The following is a 22165-nucleotide window of genomic DNA, read 5'->3' as shown; positions in this document are numbered from 1 at the left end:
CCATGCACTTCCAAGTATTCTGAAATCTCAACCTTAATGATGGACTCTAAAATCTTACCAACGACCGAGATTTGCCTCATTCCCTTCTTAAACAAAGCAGGGTGGGGGGTGGTGGCGGTTACATTAGCGATTTTCCAGTCCTGTGGGACCCTTCCTGACTCCAGTGATTCCAGAAAGATCACGAGTAATGCCTCTACTATCTCTTCAGCTATCTCCTTCAGAACTCTGGGGTGTAATCCATCTGGTCCAGGTGATTGATCCACCTTCAGACCATTCAGTTTTCCTAGCACCTTCTCCTTGGTAATGGCCACCATACTCACCTCTGCCCCTGACTCTCTTCAACTTTGGGGATGTTACTCATGTCTTCCACCGTGAAGACTGAAGCAAAGTACCTATTCAGTTCCTCTGCCATTTCTTTGTTCCCCATTACTACTTCTCCAGCGCCATTTTCCAGCGGCCCAATGTCCACGCTTGCCTCTCTCTCATCTTTTATATATCTACAAAAACTCTTGTAATCTTATTTTTTATTATTGGTACTTTACTCATATTTAATCTTCTCCCTCCTTATTTCTTTTTTAGTTGTCCTCTGTTGGTCTTTGTAGGCTTCCCAATCCCCTGGTTTCTCACTGCTCTTCGCCGCATTGTATGCTTCCTCTTTAGCTTTTATGCTGTCCCTGACTTCCCTTGTCAGCCATGGTTGCCTCGTCCTCCCTTTAGTATGCTTCTTCTTCCTAGGGATGAATTTTTGCTGTGTCTCCCAAATTACTTCCAGAAACTCCTGCCATTGCTGTTCCACTGTCTTTCCTGCTAGGCTCATCTCCCAGTCAATTCTGGCCAGCTCCTCCCTCATGCCTCTATAGTTGCCTTTATTTAACTGTATTATCGTTACATCTGATTCCATCTGTTTCCTCTCAAATTGCAGGGTAAATTCTATCATATTATGGTCACTTCCTCCTAAGGGTTCCTTCACCTTAAGCTCTCTTATTAAATCTGCCTCATTACACATCACTAAATCTAGAATTGCCTGTTCCCTAGTGGGTTCAACCACAAGCTGCTCCAAAAAGCCATCTCGTAGACATTCCACAAATTCCTTTTCTTGGAACCCACCACCGACCTGATTTTCCCAGTCTACATGCATGTTGAAATCCCCCATGATCACTGTAACCTTGCCTTTCCTACACACCTTTTCTATCTCCTGGTGTAGCTTGTGCCCCACATCCTGACTACTGCTCAGAGGCCGGTACATAACTCCCATTATGCTTTTTTTTTACCTTTGTGGTTCCTCAACTTTACCCACACAGATTCTACATCATCTGCCCTACGTCATTTCTTGCTATCCATTTAATTTCATTTCTTACTAACAAAACAACCCCACCCCCCTCTGCCAACCTGCCTATCTTTTCAATAGCATGTATATCCTTGGATATTTAGCTCCCAGTCCTGATCCCTTGCAGCCATGTCTCTGTGATGCCCACCACATCATACTTGCCATTTTAATCTGCGCCACAAGCTCATTTACCTTATTTCGTAAACTGTGTGTATTCAGATACAACAACTTCAGTCCTGTATTTCCCGTCCCCTTTCTCATTGTTGTCCCTTTATCTGATGTGCTTGAAGTTAGATTCCTAGCCCTTTCCAAACACTCTGTCCTATTATGTGTTCTGGAAACTTTAATAGCCTCTCCTGGGCTCTCCTTTCTGTTGTTTTTTTCATAATTTTGCATGAAGTTGAATCCACACCCAGCACCCCCCCACCCAAAAAAAGAAAACACACGCACACGCTAACCTGCTGCTTTGTTTCCCATTACTCATACTTCTTGGTATTTTTCCCTGCCCTCCCACCCACTTTTTTGGTTTACAGTCCTGTTGACCACCCTATTTACGCTCTTTGCTAGAACATTGGTCCCAGATTGGTTCAGGTAGAGACCATCCCAATGGTACAGATCCCGCCTCTTCCAATACTGATGCCAGTGCCCCACGAAATGGAACCCCTCTATCCGGCACCACTCCTTTAGCCACGTGTTTACTTCCCTTATTCCCGCGTCCCTATATATTGTTAAATATGAAGTTATTCTAAACACAATCTCACACTGTCTGGTACTTACTGCAGTTTCTGTATTTTACAGTCTGATCCCCTCAGAGCTACAGACAGTCGTTTCACTCCTGAATCTCCCAGTTTGTTACCAGCCAGGTTCAGATCTGTCAGTGAGTGATTAAACACAGAGGCAAGATCTTCAGCACAAGAATCTGTCAGAGTGTTATACCCTAGACTGGGGGGTGGGGGGAGGGTTCGAGAGAGAAAAAAATAACAGGAATCAGAATAAATTTCCAGTTTCTTTACAAAGAACGTAACTGATTAAAATAATAATATACAGTGTGAAACATTCCAGAAACACAACTACAAAACATAACAGCAATCTATAATTGATGCTGTGGATGTGAAATATAAAGGAATATTCTGTAAATAGTCAGCCTGGGAGACAGTATCTGTGACGGGACAAACAGAGCCCAGAGTCCCGCAGGGGGGCGCGCGCGTGCCTGACCCAAGCAGGCGGGGCATCGCGCGATGATGATGTCAGACCAGCGTCCTGACGTCATCGCGCACCCGGGCGATATTGGGCTGGGCGCGCACGCGCAGACGTTGAAGAGTTCCCGCGGACAATGAGGCGGGAAATTAAACCCATTCACGTCCCAATTGTCAGCGGGTTTTCGTGGCCCATCCAACCTGACGTTGGGGGAGCAGCCAATCGGCCAGGAAACCTTTACATTCTTGATGAAACCTCATCCAAGGGAGGGATGGAATCTCCGTTAGGATTTATAATAAAAATAAATATCTGGCTGTGTGTGTTTTGTGTGAGAGCTGCTTTCAGGAGCTTGATTGTGCTGCAGGGACAGTTTGGCAGCACCTTTTGTGCTTTGTTTTATTATTTGGAGGTCTGCAGCTCTCGGAGGCATCTGTCTGCCTTCAGGGAGCTGACTGGAAGCGCTCACCAGCACTTACAGTGAGGTCGGTGCCGCCCTCTTCCCTCCCCCAGCGGCAGTGCTGAGCCTTTCCCCGGCTCCGCTTCACACTGGCTGCCTCTCCATTGGCCAAGCAGCGTAAGATCATGGTCGCGGGGCTGATCGGGCAGAAGCGCATTTCACACCCGCTCCCAGGCTCCCCGATCGTGCACCCGACAAGGGAAACATTCAGGACAGCTTCATGTCTCAGTTTGATGGGTTTACATTAGAACTGGGAAAAGCAGCGTCTGCACTGGTTTTAAGTGACAGTAAATTGGGGGATTGCAACATGGAAATGCACCGATTATTAACGTGACAAAACTGGTGAGGGTACAAAACAAACCACGCTTGGCCTAAATAGCCAAGTGGTTATGGTACTGGGTTTGTAACCCCAAGATCAAGAGCTCAAATCTCACAATGGCAAACTATGAAACGATGTAACTTCATCTGAAACAGATGGAAACAGGTTTATACTCGAAAGAGTTACAAAACAAATCACGGGAGTCCACACCTTAAACTTGTGTGTGGACATGGGGGGAGGATGGTAAAGGACTACAGTTTGTGGTGGGGAGAAAGATAATGGCTGTGAGGTCAGTGCACAGTGTTAGCCTCACAGCTTTATTTGTGACTAAGGATAAACGTGAACTTGGTCAAAAGCTTTTGCCCACCCAGCCACTGGCAATGCCCAGCCAGCAGCATTGGCTGTCCGAAGCTAATATGAGTAACAGTGCTCAAAATAAGACCATAAGACATAGGAGCAGAAATTAGGCCATTCGGCCCATCGAGTCTGCTCCGCCATTCAATCATGGCTGATAAGTTTCTCAACCCCTTTCTCCCGCCTTCTCCCCGTAACCTTTGAACCCCTTACCAATCAAGAACCTATCTATCTCGGTCTTAAATACACTCAATGATCTGGCCTCCACAGCCTTCTGTGGCAATGAATTCCATAGATTCACCACTCTCTGGCTAAATGAGTTTCTCCTCATCTCTTTTCTAAAAGGTCTTCTTCCCTTTACTCTGAGGCTGTGCCTTCGGGTCCTAGTCTCTCCTACTAATGGAAAGCTCTTCACCACGTCCACTCTATCCAGGTCTTTCAGTATTCTGTAAGTTTCAATCAGAATCCCCCTCATCATTCTAAACTCCATCGAGTAGAGTGCCAGGGTCCTCAAACGTTCCTCATATGTTAAGCCTTTTATTCCTGGGATCGTTCCTCTGGACCCTCTCCAGGGCCAGCACATCCTTCCTGAGATACAGAGCCCAAAATTGCTCACAATATTCTATTGGTGGACTGACAAGAGCCTTACAAAGCCTCAGCAGCATATGCCTGTTTTTATATTCTAGTCTGCTCGAAATAAATGCCAACATTGCATTTCCCTTCCTAACTACCGACTCAATCTGCAAGTTAACCTTAAGAGAATCCTGGACCAGGACTCCCAAGTCCCTTTGCACTCCAGATTTCTGAATTCATTCCCCATTTAGAATGTAGTCTATACCTCTACTCTTCGTACCAAAGTGCATGACCTCACACTTCCCCACGTTCTATTCCATCTGTCACTTGTTTGCCCATTCTCCTAATCTGTCCAAATCCTTCTGCAGCCTCCCTGCCTCCTCGATACTACCTGTCCCTTCACCTATCTTTGTATCATCATCAAACTTAGCCAGGATGCCCTCAGTTCCTTCATCAAGATCATTAATGTATAAAGTGAAAAGTTGTGGTCCCAACACTGACCCCTGCGGAACTCCACTAGTCACCGGCCACCATCCTGAGAAGGACCCCCTTATCCCCACTCTCTGCCTCCTGCCAGACAGCCAATATTCTATCCCTGCTAGTACCTTGCCTCTAACACCATGGGCTCTTATCTTACTGAGCAGCCTCCTGTGCTGCACCTTGTCAAAGGCCTTCTGGAAGTCCAAGTAGAAAACATCCATTGGCTCTCCATTGTCTAACCTACTCGTTACCTCCTCAAAGAATTCTAACAGATTTGTCAGGCATGACCTCCCCATGCTGACTTTGCCCGATTTTACCATGCACTTCCAAGTATCCTGAAATCTAATCCTTAATGATGGACTCTAAAAACATACCAACCACCGAGGTCAGGCTAATCGACCTGTAATTTCCCGTCTTTTGCCTCATTCCCTTCTAAAACAGAGGGGTTACATTAGCGATTTTCCAGTCCTCTGGGACCCTCCCTGACTCCAGTGATTCCAGAAAGATCACCACTAATCCCTCCACTATCTCTTCAGCTATCTCCTTCAGAACTCTGGGGTGTAATCCATCTGGTCCAGGTGATTGATCTATCTTCAGAGCATTCAGTTTTCCTAGCACCTTCTCCTTGGTAATGGCCACCATACTCACCTCTGCCCCTGACTCTCTTGAACTTTGGGGATGTTACTCATGTCTTCCAACGTGAAGACTGAAGCAAAGTACCTATTCAGTTCCTCTGCCATTTCTTAGTTCCCCACTACTACTTCTCCAGCGCCATTTTCCAGCGGCCCAATGTCCACTTTTGCCTCTCTCTCATCTTTTATATATCTACAAAAACTCTTGCAATCTTCTTTTATATTACTGGTACTTTACCCTCATATTTAATCTTCTCCCTCCTTATTTCTTTTTTAGTTGTCCTCTGTTGGTCTTTGTAGGCTTCCCAATCCCCTGGTTTCTCACTGCTCTTCGCCGCATTGTATGCTTTCTCTTTAGCTTTTATGCTGTCCCTGACTTCCCTTGTCAGCCATGGTTGCCTCGTCCTCCCTTTAGTATGCTTCTTCTTCCTGGGGATGAATTTTTGCTGTGTCTCCCAAATTACTTCCAGAAACTCCTGCCATTGCTGTTCCACTGTCTTTCCTGCTAGGCTCATCTCCCAGTCAATTCTGGCCAGCTCCTCCCTCATGCCTCTGTAGTTGCCTTTATTTAACTGTATTATCGTTACATCTGATTCCATCTGTTTCCTCTCAAATTGCAGGGTAAATTCTATCATATTATGGTCACTTCCTCCTAAGGGTTCCTTCACCTTAAGCTCTCTTATCAAATCTGCCTCATTACACATCACTAAATCTAGAATTGCCTGTTCCCTAGTGGGCTCCACCACAAGCTGCTCCAAAAAGCCATCTCGTAGACATTCCACAAATTCCTTTCCTTGGAATCCACTACCAATCTGATTTTCCCAGTCTACATGCATGTTGAAATCCCCCATGATCACTTTAACCTTGCCTTTCTTACATACCTTTTCTATCTCCTGGTGTAGCTTGTGCCCCACATCCTGACTACTGCTCAGAGGCCGGTACATAACTCCCATTATGCTTTTTTTTTAACCTTTGTGGTATCTCAACTTTACCCACACAGATTCTACATCATCTGACCCTACGTCATTTCTTGCTATCGATTTAATTTCATTTCTTACTAACAAAGCAACCCCGCACCCTCTGCTAAATGGCCTATCTTTTCAATAGCATGTATATCCTTGGATATTTAGCTCCCAGTCCTGATCCCTTGCAGCCATGTCTCTGTGATGCCCACCACATCATACTTGCCATTTTAATCTGCGCCACAAGCTCATTTACCTTATTTCGTAAACTGTGTGTATTCAGATACAACACCTTCAGTCCTGTATTTCCCATCCCCTTTCTCATTGTTGTCCCTTTATCTGATGTGCTTGAAGTTAGATTCCTAGCCCTTTCCAAACACTCTGTCCTATTATGTGTTCTGGAAACTTTAATAGCCTCTCCTGGGCTCTCCTTTCTGTTGTTTTTTTCATAATTTTGCATGAAGTTGAATCCACACCCAGCACCCCCCCACCCAAAAAAAGAAAACACACGCACACGCTAACCTGCTGCTTTGTTTCCCATTACTCATACTTCTTGGTATTTTTCCCTGCCCTCCCACCCACTTTTTTGGTTTACAGTCCTGTTGACCACCCTATTTACGCTCTTCGCTAGAACATTGGTCCCAGATTGGTTCAGGTAGAGACCATCCCAATGGTACAGATCCCGCCTCTTCCAATACTGATGCCAGTGCCCCACGAAATGGAACCCCTCTATCCGGCACCACTCCTTTAGCCACGTGTTTACTTCCCTTATTCCCGCGTCCCTATATATTGTTAAATATGAAGTTATTCTAAACACAATCTCACACTGTCTGGTACTTACTGCAGTTTCTGTATTTTACAGTCTGATCCCCTCAGAGCTACAGACAGTCGTTTCACTCCTGAATCTCCCAGTTTGTTACCAGCCAGGTTCAGATCTGTCAGTGAGTGATTAAACACAGAGGCAAGATCTTCAGCACAAGAATCTGTCAGAGTGTTAACCCCTAGACTGGGGGGTGGGGGGAGGGTTCGAGAGAGAAAAAAATAACAGGAATCAGAATAAATTTCCAGTTTCTTTACAAAGAACGTAACTGATTAAAATAATAATATACAGTGTGAAACATTCCAGAAACACAACTACAAAACATAACAGCAATCTATAATTGATGCTGTGGGTGTGAAATATAAAGGAATATTCTGTAAATAGTCAGCCTGGGAGACAGTATCTGTGACGGGACAAACAGAGCCCAGAGTCCCGCAGGGGGGCGCGCGCGTGCCTGACCCAAGCAGGCGGGGCATCGCGCGATGATGATGTCAGACCAGCGTCCTGACGTCATCGCGCACCCGGGCGATATTGGGCTGGGCGCGCACGCGCAGACGTTGAAGAGTTCCCGCGGACAATGAGGCGGGAAATTAAACCCATTCACGTCCCAATTGTCAGCGGGTTTTCGTGGCCCATCCAACCTGACGTTGGGGGAGCAGCCAATCGGCCAGGAAACCTTTACATTCTTGATGAAACCTCATCCAAGGGAGGGATGGAATCTCCGTTAGGATTTATAATAAAAATAAATATCTGGCTGTGTGTGTTTTGTGTGAGAGCTGCTTTCAGGAGCTTGATTGTGCTGCAGGGACAGTTTGGCAGCACCTTTTGTGCTTTGTTTTATTATTTGGAGGTCTGCAGCTCTCGGAGGCATCTGTCTGCCTTCAGGGAGCTGACTGGAAGCGCTCACCAGCACTTACAGTGAGGTCGGTGCTGCCCTCTTCCCTCCCCCAGCGGCAGTGCTGAGCCTTTCCCCGGCTCCGCTTCACACTGGCTGCCTCTCCATTGGCCAAGCAGCGTAAGATCATGGTCGCGGGGCTGATCGGGCAGAAGCGCATTTCACACCCGCTCCCAGGCTCCCCGATCGTGCACCCGACAAGGGAAACATTCAGGACAGCTTCATGTCTCAGTTTGATGGGTTTACATTAGAACTGGGAAAAGCAGCGTCTGCACTGGTTTTAAGTGACAGTAAATTGGGGGATTGCAACATGGAAATGCACCGATTATTAACGTGACAAAACTGGTGAGGGTACAAAATAAATCACGCTTGGCCTAAATAGCCAAGTGGTTATGGTACTGGGTTTGTAACCCCAAGATCAAGAGCTCAAATCTCACAATGGCAAACTACGAAATGATGTAACTTCATCTGAAACAGATGGAAACGGGTTTATACTCGAAAGAGTTACAAAACAAATCACGGGAGTCCACACCTTAAACTTGTGTTTGGACATGGGGGGAGGATGGTAAAGGACTACAGTTTGTGGTGGGGAGAAAGATAATGGCTGTGAGGTCAGTGCACAGTGTTAGCCTCACAGCTTTATTTGTGACTAAGGATAAACGTGAACTTGGTCAAAAGCTTTTGCCCACCCAGCCACTGGCAATGCCCAGCCAGCAGCATTGGCTGTCCGAAGCTAATATGAGTAACAGTGCTCAAAATAAGACCATAAGACATAGGAGCAGAAATTAGGCCATTTGGCCCATCGAGTCTGCTCCGCCATTCAATCATGGCTGATAAGTTTCTCAACCCCTTTCTCCCGCCTTCTCCCCGTAACCTTTGAACCCCTTATCAATCAAGAACCTATCTATCTCGGTCTTAAATACACTCAATGATCTGGCCTCCACAGCCTTTTGTGGCAATGAATTCCATAGATTCACCACTCTCTGGCTAAATGAGTTTCTCCTCATCTCTTTTCTAAAAGGTCTTCCCTTTACTCTGAGGCTGTGCCTTCGGGTCCTATTCTCTCCTACTAATGGAAAGCTCTTCACCACCTCCACTCTATCCAGGTCTTTCAGTATTCTGTAAGTTTCAATCAGAATCCCCCTCATCATTCTAAACTCCATCGAGTAGAGTGCCAGGGTCCTCAAACGTTCCTCATATGTTAAGCCTTTTATTCCTGGGATCGTTCCTCTGGACCCTCTCCAGGGCCACCACATCCTTCCTGAGATACAGAGCCCAAAATTGCTCACAATATTCTAAATGTGGACTGACCAGAACCTTACAAAGCCTCAGCAGCATATGCCTGTTTTTATATTCTAGTCTGCTCGAAATAAATGCCAACATTGCATTTGCCTTCCTAACTACCGACTCAATCTGCAAGTTAACCTTAAGAGAATCCTGGACCAGGACTCCCAAGTCCCTTTGTACTCCAGATTTCTGAATTCATTCCCCATTTAGAATGTAGTCTATACCTCTACTCTTCGTACCAAAGTGCATAACCTCACACTTCCCCACGTTCTATTCCATCTGCCACTTGTTTGCCCATTCTCCTAATCTGTCCAAATCCTTCTGCAGCCTCCCTGCCTCCTTGATACTACTTGTCCCTTCACCTATCTTTGTATCATCATCAAACTTAGCCAGGATGCCCTCAGTTCCTTCATCAAGATCATTCATGTATAAAGTGAAAAGTTGTGGTCCCAACACTGACCCCTGCGGAACTCCACTAGTCACCGGCCACCATCCTGAGAAGGACCCCCTTATCCCCACTCTCTGCCTCCTGCCAGACAGCCAATATTCTATCCATGCTAGTACCTTGCCTCTAACACCATGGGCTCTTATCTTACTGAGCAGCCTCCTGTGCTGCACCTTGTCAAAGGCCTTCTGGAAGTCCAAGTAGAAAACATCCATTGGCTCTCCATTGTCTAACCTACTCATTACCTCCTCAAAGAATTCTAACACATTTGTCAGGCATGACCTCCCCATGCTGACTTTGCCCGATTTTACCATGCACTTCCAAGTATCCTGAAATCTAATCCTTAATGATGGACTCTAAAAACATACCAACCACCGAGGTCAGGCTAATCGACCTGTAATTTCCTGTCTTTTGCCTCATTCCCTTCTAAAACAGAGGGGTTACATTAGCGATTTTCCAGTCCTCTGGGACCCTCCCTGACTCCAGTGATTCCAGAAAGATCACCACTAATCCCTCCACTATCTCTTCAGCTATCTCCTTCAGAACTCTGGGGTGTAATCCATCTGGCCCAGGTGATTGATCTATCTTCAGAGCATTCAGTTTTCCTAGCACCTTCTCCTTGGTAATGGCCACCATACTCACCTCTGCCCCGACTCTCTTGAACTGTGGGGATGTTACTCATGTCTTCCACCGTGAAGACTGACGCAAAGTACCTATTCAGTTCCTCTGCCATTCCTTAGTGCCCCACTACTACTTCTCCAGCAACATTTTCCAGCGGCCCAATGTCCACTTTTGCCTCTCCCTCATCTTTTATATATCTACAAAAACTCTTGCAATCTTCTTTTATATTACTGGTACTTTACCCTCATATTTAATCTTCTCCCTCCTTATTTCTTTTTTAGTTGTCCTCTGTTGGTCTTTGTAAGATTCCCAATCCCCTGGTTTCTCACTGCTCTTCGCCACATTGTATGCTTTCTCTTTAACTTTTACGCTGTCCGTGACTTCCCTTGTCAGCCATGGTTGCCTCGTCCTCCCTTTAGTATGCTTCTTCTTCCTGGGGATGAATTTTTGCTGTGTCTCCCAAATTACTTCCAGAAACTCCTGCCATTGCTGTTCCACTGTCTTTCCTGCTAGGCTCATCTCCCAGTCAATTCTGACCAGCTCCTCCCTCATGCCTCTATAGTTGCCTTTATTTAACTGTATTATCGTTACATCTGATTCCATCTGTTTCCTCTCACATTGCAGGGTAAATTCTATCATATTATGGTCACTTCCTCCTAAGGGTTCCTTCACCTTAAGCTCTCTTATCAAATCTGCCTCATTACACATCACAAAATCGAGAATTGCCTGTTCCCTAGTGGGCTCCACCACAAGCTGATCCGAAAAGCCATCTCGTAGACATTCCACAAATTCCTTTCCTTGGGATCCACCACCAACCTGATTTTCCCAGTCTACATGCATGTTGAAATCCCCCATGATCACTTTAACCTTGCCTTTCTTACATACCTTTTCTATCTCCTGGTGTAGCTTGTGCCCCACATCCTGACTACTGCTCAGAGGCCGGTACATAACTCCCATTATGCTTTTTTTTTAACCTTTGTGGTATCTCAACTTTACCCACACAGATTCTACATCATCTGACCCTATGTCATTTCTTGCTATCGATTTAATTTCATTCCTTACTAATAAAGCAACCCCGCACCCTCTGCTAAATGGCCTATCTTTTCAATAGCATGTATATCCTTGGATATTTAGCTCCCAGTCCTGATCCCTTGCAGCCATGTCTCCGTGATGCCCACCACATCATACTTGCCATTTTAATCTGCGCCACAAGCTCATTTACCTTCTTTCGTAAACTGTGTGTATTCAGATACAACAACTTCAGTCCTGTATTTCCCATCCCCTTTCTCATTGTTGTCCCTTTATCTGATGTGCTTGAAGTTAGATTCCTAGCCCTTTCCAAACACTCTGTCCTATTATGTGTTCTGGAAACTTTAATAGCCTCTCCTGGGCTCTCCTTTCTGTTGTTTTTTTCATAATTTTGCATGAAGTTGAATCCACACCCAGCACCCCCCCACCCAAAAAAAGAAAACACACGCACACGCTAACCTGCTGCTTTGTTTCCCATTACTCATACTTCTTGGTATTTTTCCCTGCCCTCCCACCCACTTTTTTGGTTTACAGTCCTGTTGACCACCCTATTTACGCTCTTCGCTAGAACATTGGTCCCAGATTGGTTCAGGTAGAGACCATCCCAACGGTACAGATCCCGCCTCTTCCAATACTGATGCCAGTGCCCCACGAAGTGCCCCCTCTATCCGGCACCACTCCTTTAGCCACGTGTTTACTTCCCTTATTCCCACGTCCCTATATATTGTTAAATATGAAGTTATTCTAAACACAATCTCACACTGTCTGGTACTTACTGCAGTTTCTGTATTTTACAGTCTGATCCCCTCAGAGCTACAGACAGTCGTTTCACTCCTGAATCTCCCAGTTTGTTACCAGACAGGTCCTGATATGTCAGTGAGTGATTAAACACAGAGGCAAGATCTTCAGCACAAGAATCTGTCAGAGTGTTATACCCTAGCCTGGGGGGTGGGGGGAGGGTTCGAGAGAGAAAAAAATAACAGGAATCAGAATAAATTTCCAGTTTCTTTACAAAGAACGTAACTGATTAAAATAATAATATCCAGTGTGAAACATTCCAGAAACACAACTACAAAACATAACAGCAATCTATAATTGATGCTGTGGATGTGAAATATAAAGGAATATTCTGTAAATAGTCAGCCTGGGAGACAGTATCTGTGACGGGACAAACAGAGCCCAGAGTCCCGCTGGGGGGCGCGCGCGTGCCTGACCCAAGCAGGCGGGGCATCGCGCGATGATGATGTCAGACCAGCGTCCTGACGTCATCGCGCACCCGGGCGATATTGGGCTGGGCGCGCACGCGCAGACGTTGAAGAGTTCCCGCGGACAATGAGGCGGGAAATTAAACCCATTCACGTCCCAGTTGTCAGCGGGTTTTCGTGGCCCATCCAACCTGACGTTGGGGGAGCAGCCAATCGGCCAGGAAACCTTTACATTCTTGATGAAACCTCATCCAAGGGAGGGACGGAATCTCCGTTAGGATTTATAATAAAAATAAATATCTGGCTGTGTGTGTTTTGTGTGAGAGCTGCTTTCAGGAGCTTGATTGTGCTGCAGGGACAGTTTGGCAGCACCTTTTGTGCTTTGTTTTATTATTTGGAGGTCTGCAGCTCTCGGAGGCATCTGTCTGCCTTCAGGGAGCTGACTGGAAGCGCTCACCAGCACTTACAGTGAGGTCGGTGCCGCCCTCTTCCCTCCCCCAGCGGCAGTGCTGAGCCTTTCCCCGGCTCCGCTTCACACTGGCTGCCTCTCCATTGGCCAAGCAGCGTAAGATCATGGTCGCGGGGCTGATCGGGCAGAAGCGCATTTCACACCCGCTCCCAGACTCCCCGATCGTGCACCCGACAAGGGAAACATTCAGGACAGCTTCATGTCTCAGTTTGATGGGTTTACATTAGAACTGGGAAAAGCAGCGTCTGCACTGGTTTTAAGTGACAGTAAATTGGGGGATTGCAACATGGAAATGCACCGATTATTAACGTGACAAAACTGGTGAGGGTACAAAACAAACCACGCTTGGCCTAAATAGCCAAGTGGTTATGGTACTGGGTTTGTAACCCCAAGATCAAGAGTTCAAATCTAATAATGTAACTTCATCTGAAACAGATGGAAACGGGTTTGTACTCGAAAGAGTTACATTGGAGTGACACTTTGGGGCTTGGCCTAAATAGCCAAGTGGTTATGGTACTGGGTTTGTAACCCCAAGATCAAGAGCTCAAATCTCACAATGGCAAACTATGAAACGATGTAACTTCATCTGAAACAGATGGAAATGGGTTTGTACTCGAAAGAGTTACAAGCCCTGAGGGGCTTGGCCTAAAATAGCCAAGTGGTAAAAACTTGGCCTAAATAGCCAAGTGGTTATGGTACTGGGTTTGTAACCCCAAGATCAAGAGTTCAAATCTCACAATGGCAAACTATGAAACGATGTAACTTCATCTGAAACAGATGGAAACAGGTTTATACTCGAAAGAGTTACAAAACAAATCGCGGGAGTCCACACCTTAAACCTGTGTCACTCATGGGGGGAGGATGGTAAAGGAATGGAGTTTGTGGTGGGGAGAAAGATAATGGCTGTGAGGTCAGTGCACAGTGTTAGCCTCACAGCCTTGTCTGTGACTCAGGATAAAAGTGAACTTGGTCAAAAGGACTTGCCTGCCCAGGCAGCAGCATTGGCTGTCAGAAGCATGTCAGCCTCTCTGTGGAGAGCCCCGGTCAGTCAGAGTTGACTCCTGTGCTGCTGTGACTCAGTGGGTGTAAGCAGGAAGCATCCCTGTGTCTCCATGATGGACAATCAGGCTGTCACCAGCGTAGGCTTGTGTATGTCTCTGATGGGTCAGTAACAATGGACAGTAACATGCTTGTAGGAGAGAGCACACAATGTCGGGGAACGATCCAAGATGGGTGGCTACATCCAGATCTTGTCATCCTTAACCCAATGGAAGGTGAAATGCTGGAGCTGGGAGATTGGAAGCAGGGTGGGCAATCACTGACGGTGAGATGGTTGTGGAGCTGAGAGAGTGAATGGTCTAACAGATGGACACAGGAGAGCCTATGGAGTCCACAAAACATTGTGATCATGTATCAGTCCCTAGTCACATGGAGTAGTCAGAAGGAAATGTTGGAATGTGCATTGCCCTATAATCACTCTCCTCCCTCTCACAAATCAAGGGCTGTGATTGGGGGACAGCCGTTGCCCTCTGAGGAGGAGGAGAGGACCTCTGGGTGCACCGTCACATTATCCTCCCACACCCTCGGCTCAACAATCTGTTGGACTGACATCCCATAGACTGGGGGTTAGAGAGAGAGACATAACAAGAGGCAGAGGAAATGCAGTTTCATTTTCATTAATAACATTATCACTGACATTAATAATAATGAACAGTGTTTATTCATTTTTCTAATAACACTGCTGAAAATGTACTGTTAGACATTCCGTTATTATCAACATAATCTCACACAGTTTGGTACTTACCTCAGTCTCTGTATTTTACAGCCCAAGTTTCTCAGAGCCACAGACAGTAGTTTCACTCCTGCGTCTCCTAGTCGATTATTTTCCAGGTCCAGATCTGTCAGTGACTGGTTTGTACTGATCACAGAGGCAAGATCCTTGGCACAAGAATCTGTGAGATTGTTATTCTGCAGACTGGAGATAAGAGAGAGAAAACCAACAGGAATCAGGGTAAATCTCGGGTGCCTGAGGGAACACTATTAATGACAATAGTAATGTACAGTGTGAGACGCTCCATTACATAGAGGGAAAATACTATTGATGATGAAAATCTGAAATATAAATAGGAAATGCTGGAAATACTCAGCAAGTCAGACACTATATGTGAAGAAAGAATTCGAGATAACAGTTTGAATTTTAAGCTCACCCGCCAGTGGGTTTTTAAGCAATGGGTGAGAGTAAAATTTTTCGGCTGCGCTTCCCACCAGCCGAGACCTCTCAGCGATTGACGCTGCGGTGGGCAGGGCCTCAGACGGACCACCCACCCTCGCCCCAGTTGAGGCCCTGAAGTGGCCAATTATTGATCACCTGAGGGCCCTTTCCCACCCAGCATCAATTTTTAGGTTGGCGGGAGGAGTTCCTGGGTCTGGTGGAAGCCCAAAAATAACCAGGTTCAGGCCTTTGGTGGAAGGGGCTAGGGGTGGGGAGGTGTCTCCATCAGAAGCCCCCTTTTAACCTCGGGCATTCCCCATCCCCCCTTGCCCCCAGCTGCCCCACCAAGGTCCAGTGGCCGCAGGACCTCCTTCCAACCCTCAGTCTGCCTCTTCCCTGACACCTCAATCGCCTACTGTCCAGCCTCCAGCCCTCCCCCATCCTCCCCATCCTGAGACCCCCAAAACTTACCTTTTCCTGGACTCCCAGGACTTAGGCTGTGGGGAGTGCATGCAGTCTCAGTCCTGTCCACAGCAGCTTCAGGAATTGCATGAACTAGAGAACTGCCGTCCAATCTGATAGTCTGGCAGGTCTCAGAGACAGGACTTCCTCCCAAGTGAGGGGTGGAAGTCCTGCCTGCAGCCAATTCACACTCATTGGAGCATGAAATCTCCGTGGGACAGACAGTGTTAGCGGAGATGTGTTCCCCACCGAATCTTTGGATGGCAGGATGGGAAACACCACCATCCTAAAAATCCTGGCCCAGGTTTCGGTTTGTTGAGCCTTCATCAGAACCAGGAAAAAGCCAGGACTTGACAGGTTTTAACCGACAGGGAAATGGGGGAGAGGGAGGTAAGAAAGGAACAAAATGGAAGTGCAGGAGTGATTAAATGACAAAGGGATGATGGGGCATGAAGGACAGCAATCATTAACTCCTGGTGTGAGACTTTGCTTTTTGAGAGCCAAGTTGCAGCATGAAATGTGGTCAAAGATCTGTTTCAGGTGACTATTAACACCTGAGCAGGAAAGCTGGTTTGGCGTCTGCTAACATTATAATCAGACAATGGGACAGATAAGCCTGTGTGGGTCAATCATCAGCAGGAACAAGCTGGCCTTTGTGCCTCTTGATTAAAGATAAAAAACTGTTTAAAGTGAGTGAGAACATAAGTTAACAAGATCAGCCAAGTTGGTCACCAGAGAAAGAGCAATCACCATTTTCTGCAGAGGGCTGTATAAGTATGAACTGAGATCTGCAGTATAATACACACACCTGCAGCCAGAGACAGTCACTGGAAGCAGGATCTACATCCTCATCAGAAGACCAGCCGAGGGTTGATTTTAAGTGTTATACAAGGTGTTTTGGGAATAGCTAGCTCAGAGAGGGGTAGTCTAGGAACTTGATGTCTCATATATATCACATGTGCGACTAAGTGTAAGCTTACTGTAAATGGAAGTAAAGTGGGAACAGTTCAGCACAGATTGAGAGTTGATTCTGAATCACACATTTGTGTTGTTCTGTTGGGTGTTGAACCACGTCATACTCGCTGTAATTCTAGGGTGACGACCTCAAAGGGATATTTTCCCTGGTTGCAAGACACAACCACAGCATCCCCAAGTCCTTGCCCGGGGTCACTAGAGGACATGGAGCATCAGTGATCAGGGGATGGAGTTTGTGGTGGGGATGAGGATAATGGCCATGAATGCAGCACACAAGGTAAAGCTGACAGCTTCACTTATGACTTATGATAACAGTGAAATTGGTAGGAAGATCATCTCCACCAAGCCACTGGCAATGCCCAGGCAGCAGCATTGGTTGTTAGAGACATTCAGCTTCTATGGAGGGCCCAGTCAGAGTTGAATTGTGACGACCAAATGGCTCCATGCAGGACCCATCCCTGTGGTATCATGATGGACAGTCAGGCTGCACCAGCTTAGGCTCATTCTGGACTTTGATGGAAGTGAAGCGCTGGAGCTGGGAAGCCTAGATGCTGGGCAGCAATCATTGATGGTGAGATGGATTGTGGAGCTGAGAGAGAGAATGGTCTAATGCTTGGACATAGGAGAGCCTCTGGTGACCACAAAACATAGTGTTCACGTGTGCATCACTGTTCACACACAATAATCAGTCTAGGCGAGTGCGCCTCTTTGATGGACGAGTTCCATGAAGATTTCTAAGCTTGCAGATGAAAACAGCTGACGAGAGGGCCTGAGTCAAGATGGGTCACTGTGTCCCAGATCTCCTCATCCTTACACCCATGGAAATTCAGACACATGAACTGGGAGATCAGGAGGCAGGGTGGGCAATCACTGATGTTGAGGTGGGTTGTGGAGCTGAGAGAATGAATGTCCTAATGGATGGACACAGGAGACCCTCTGGTGAGCACAAAACAAACATTTCCCTAGAAACACTATTTTTTCTTTCACAGATCGAGGGCCGTGACTGGGTGACAGCCATCCACCTCTGAGGGAGAGAAGGGGACCTCAGTGGGTGCACTGACACATTATTCCCTCACCCTTCACCAGTGCAGGTACTATCACGTTGGGAGATAGTCACATTCCATTAGTAAAGGAGTCACAATCTGGTGAACAGCACAGACACGCTCGAGCAGCTGATGGAGACAGTAATAGCCAAGGTAACTCACACTCGGAGGGTTATGGGAGGGAAAGTCAATGTCAATGTTCAGGCTGATGACATGTCACCAGCGTCTTCAACCAGGCAGCAGATGTTGGAACTGCAGCATGAGGTATGTGAACATCTGGCAGAGCTTAAAGAAGCTATGTGTAACCAGACACAAAGGATGTAGGAGTTAATCCAAGCTATGAGTATTGCTGTGTCTCCTCTACTGAGAGATTGGTGACCTTGATGGACAGTCAATCCAGCATGCCAACGATTGGAGATACACACTGACCTGCATGTCATCACCATCTCCATGAGCAATGGCTGGGTGAGAGGGTTGAGGTTACCAGAGTCACCACCAAGTCCTCGGACTCCTCAGATGAGCAGGGAGGGTCCAGTGTGCCCTGAAAGTGTATAGGAGCGACTGCCTGCAGCATCTGGGGGCTCCTCTCAGGGTGCTCCTGGATTTGGCAGCGGGTCCTCCACTGGTCTGACTGGAACACCAGCACCTCACAAACCCACGATAACAGAGCCGATTCCAGTATCTGTGCAGGAGGCCCTCAGTATGCTTGGACCCTCCAGACCTCAGGGAACCAGAGGACAACCACCATGGTCATTGAAATCATCGGAGGAGAAAGGTCAGCACCCTGTCTCCACCTCAGCTGACAGCGCAAGGGGAGTGCAATGTAGGAGCCCCCATCATCACTTTCAAAGATTCATCTCATTGCACTTGGGTTTCACAGGGTTATATTTTGTTGTGACATATCACCTTGCTGTGTATGTGTCTTCAATGAATTTAAAGATGGTGCATCACAAAATTAACCTTTCACCATTATTTTAAAGAACACTACTGGGCCTTTAACAGTTCACTGGCTCCTGGAAAGGGTGAGAATGGAAGGGCAACACAGAATGAGTGCAATTCATTTCCAACATTTTTGCCTCATGTGCTAACGGTTCCAGGGAAATGTTCAGGACATTCAAAGAAACAGCAACAGAGCTGTACAAGGTGGAAGATTAAATATATTAAATGGGCGTCTAAGTAAAGACTCATATGGAACACGTCTGTGTGTTGAATCTCAAGCTTCACTTGCACATTGTGACCAGGTGACAGTGCAGGGACGGGGATATAGTTCCAAGTCAGGATGGTGTGTGACTTCGAGGGGCACTTGCAGTTTCTGATGCATCTGCTGACCTTGCCCTTCCAGGGGGTAGAGGCCACGGTTTTGGAAGTTGCTGTTGAAGGAGTCTTGGTGTGTTGCTTCCGCCATTGTGGGTCGGTGGTGGAGGGAGTGGATGTTAAGTTGGTCAATGGGATGCTGTTCAAACATGCTGATTTGCCCTGGAAGGTGTCGAGCTTCTTGATTGTTGTTAGAGCTGCACTGATCCAGGCAAGTGGAGAGCATTCCTTCACAATCCTGACTTGTGGCCTTCTAGATAGTTAAGAGATTTTGGGGTGTCAGGAGGTGAGTTAATCACTGCAGAATTCCCAGCCTCTATGGGGTGGGAGGTGGGTGGAGTGGTGGTGAGGTTAGATTCTCTCTTGTTGGAGATGGTAATTGCCTGGCTCTTGTGTGGTGCATTTGTTACTTACCACTTACCAGGCCAAGCCTACAAATTCTCCAGGTCTTGCTGCACAAGAACAAAGAAATAGGATCCAGAGTAGCCTGCTCAGACAATATGATCATGGATGACCTAGGGCTTCAACTCCACTTTCCAACCCACTCCCCATGTTGCTCAATCCCATGAGGGACCAAAAACCTGTCTCTCTCAGCCTTAGAATTATTTATTCAACGATAGGGATCCACAACCCTCTGTGATAGAGATTTCCAAAGATTCATAACTACTTAAGTGAAGCATTAGCACTTAAATTTCAGTAGCCTATACTGAGACTGTTTCCCTGCAGAGAGAAGTTAGGGAGCTCGGTATGAAATTAGCAAGCGCGGCCTGAAAAGCAGTAATCTCTGGATAACACCTCGTGTCCCACACAAGTGAACATAGAAATAGCAAGGTAAGCAGGTGCATTAGTGGCTGGAAAGATGGTGCAGGGGAAAGGGATTTAGAATTGCTGGGACTTTGTAACCAGCTCTGAGGGAGGTGGGACATCTACAAGTCAGATGGATTCCACCTAAACAGAGCTGGAGCTGAGTTCCTGGTGATTTGCTCCTGGTATTGAGGAGGGTTTAAACTAACTTGGCAGAAGTGTAGGAACCAGGATGTAATATCAGAGAGGAATACAAGGGAATACAGGGAGAAATTCTAGCACTAGAGTAGGAAATAGTAAGTTATTAAGTCTGTACAGAGTAAGGGAGAAGACAATATAGTCTAAATCAGGGTTACAGAGCATGTTTGTGAATGCATGGAGTGTGGTAAATAAGATTGGTGAGTTCCAGGTGCACATACCATGTGGAAACATGGTGCTGTGGCAGTAACAGAGGCCTCACTCAGCGAATGGCAGGGCTGGAAAAATAGGTTAGGGAGAAAATGGAATGGGATGGTTGGAATGATTAAGCAGAATATTTCAGTGCTGGAGAAAGGGGATGATCCAAAGAGGTCAAGGACAGGATTAATATGGCTGGATCTATGGAACAAAAAAGGTGCAATTACATTGCTAGTCTATAGGCTACCAAATAGGGGAAAGATGGAGAAGAACAAATTTGCAAGGAAATTTCAGAGAGGTGCAAGAATTATAGAGTAGTTATAATGGGGAAATTTAATTATCCAAATATAGACTGTGATAGTATTAATGTGACAGGCAGAGAGGGGCCAGAAGTCGTAGAGTGACCAGGAAATTGTTCTACAGCAGCGTGTTTCCAGTGTGAGAAAGGATGCACAGCTTGACATGATTCTTTGGAATGAGATGGGCCTAGTGGATCAAGTATAAAGGAGTGATCACTGTATCGTAAGGTTTAGGCTGACTATGGGATAAAACAAAGAACAGTCCAGAGTAAGAATAATTGATATGGGGAAAGCCAACTTTAATGGTCTAAGAGTGGGTCTGATCCAGTTAAATTGGACTGTTTGAGCCAATAATCGTCAGATGTGGTTGGACTCCCCCATTGAGGATGGGTATATTGGTGGAGCCTTTTCCTCCAGTGAGCTGTTTAATCGCCCGTCACCATTCACAACTGGATGTGACAGGTGTACAAAACTTTGACCTTATCGGTTGGTTGTGGGATCACCTGCTTCTTCCATTGGTTGGCCTGCAACTTGTCCTGGGATTGCAGAGCGGCCGACCTTGCTGGGAGTGGGAGGGGAGCTGCAGGGGGCAGTGGGAGCTGATGATTGCACCGTTTCAGCTGCTGTCAGGCAGCAGTGTGGGGGGGAAAGGTAATTGTGACATCACAGGAAGCCAGTGCGTTGATAGACAGGTAAGTGCCCAGTGCAAGGGACAGTGTTTGTGCTTAGACTGGTGTGGGAGTTAAGGTAGATCTATAAATAAAAATAACTGAGAGTTTGAAATTAAAAATCCCGAAACTTTAAAACCTTAAAATTAAAATTTAAACATGCATTAAAAAAATAATTAAATCAAACACCCAATAAACATACTTGTGTATTCAAGAAACATATAACTTTTAGTTGTCAGTGGTACTCACATTCAATAAGCACAGTAAATTGTAGCACACATAGGAATAAAGTCATTCAGTTAAGTGAACTAAATAACATAGGTTAGAATGGCAGGACAGGTGTTACATTGCAGCTGTGGGATGTGAGAACACTTGGGTTCCAAGGTGATCCATGACAAACATGCCTGCAGAATCTGTAAGCAGCTAGAGGAATTCCAGACCAGGCTTATTGACCTGGAAACATGGCTCTGCTCAACAAATGAGAGGGAGAAATGACTGGGCACTTTGTTCCTAAAGATGGTCACACCTCTTAGAATAGGGTCACCTGTTTTGGTCAACAGTGAGGGACAGGATGACGTGGCTGTGGGTAAAGCAGGTAAAGGGACCAAGCATACAGCAGCGGAGGAGACTCATACTCTGCAATTATCAAACAGGTTTGAGGTGCTCACAACCTGTGTGGACGAAAGCGAGGCCTGCAAGGTGGATGAGCAGGCTGGCCACGGTATCATGGTACAGGAAGCCGTTCATGTGTGAGGGAGCAAACAGGAATGTACTTATAATAGGGCATAGTATAGTGAGGGAAATTGACACTTCTCTGTGGCAAGGAGTGAGGGTGCTCCCTGCAACTGGAAAAATCAGATTGGCAGTGTAGCCTGGATGAGGAGTCCTTACAATGCTTTTGAGATAATTTCTTAGAGCAA

The 22165-nt window shown here is 46.4% G+C and overlaps 1 protein-coding gene across 4 annotated transcripts in view; it reads right to left on the bottom strand.

Moving 5' to 3' along the window:
• Positions 1-22165, bottom strand: part of LOC121292490 (NACHT, LRR and PYD domains-containing protein 3-like) — a 64853-nt gene that overhangs the window by 17856 nt on the left and 24832 nt on the right. The window contains exons 6-9 of one of the 4 annotated variants that reach the window (XM_041214499.1): positions 14877-15047; positions 12175-12339; positions 7143-7307; positions 2105-2269 (exon numbers count right to left, since the gene is read on the bottom strand). In XM_041214499.1, the coding sequence (XP_041070433.1) occupies positions 2105-2269; positions 7143-7307; positions 12175-12339; positions 14877-15047 (666 nt within the window). The remainder of the gene's footprint in view (positions 1-2104; positions 2270-7142; positions 7308-12174; positions 12340-14876; positions 15048-22165) is intronic. The other 3 variants (XM_041214500.1, XM_041214501.1, XM_041214502.1) reach the window with 3 other exon arrangements.

Source organism: Carcharodon carcharias, chromosome 20, assembly GCF_017639515.1.
Source record: "Carcharodon carcharias isolate sCarCar2 chromosome 20, sCarCar2.pri, whole genome shotgun sequence".
NCBI lineage: Eukaryota > Metazoa > Chordata > Chondrichthyes > Lamniformes > Lamnidae > Carcharodon > Carcharodon carcharias.
The sequence above is the reverse complement of the archived record's forward strand: the minus strand, read 5'-3'. Positions and strand labels throughout refer to the sequence as shown.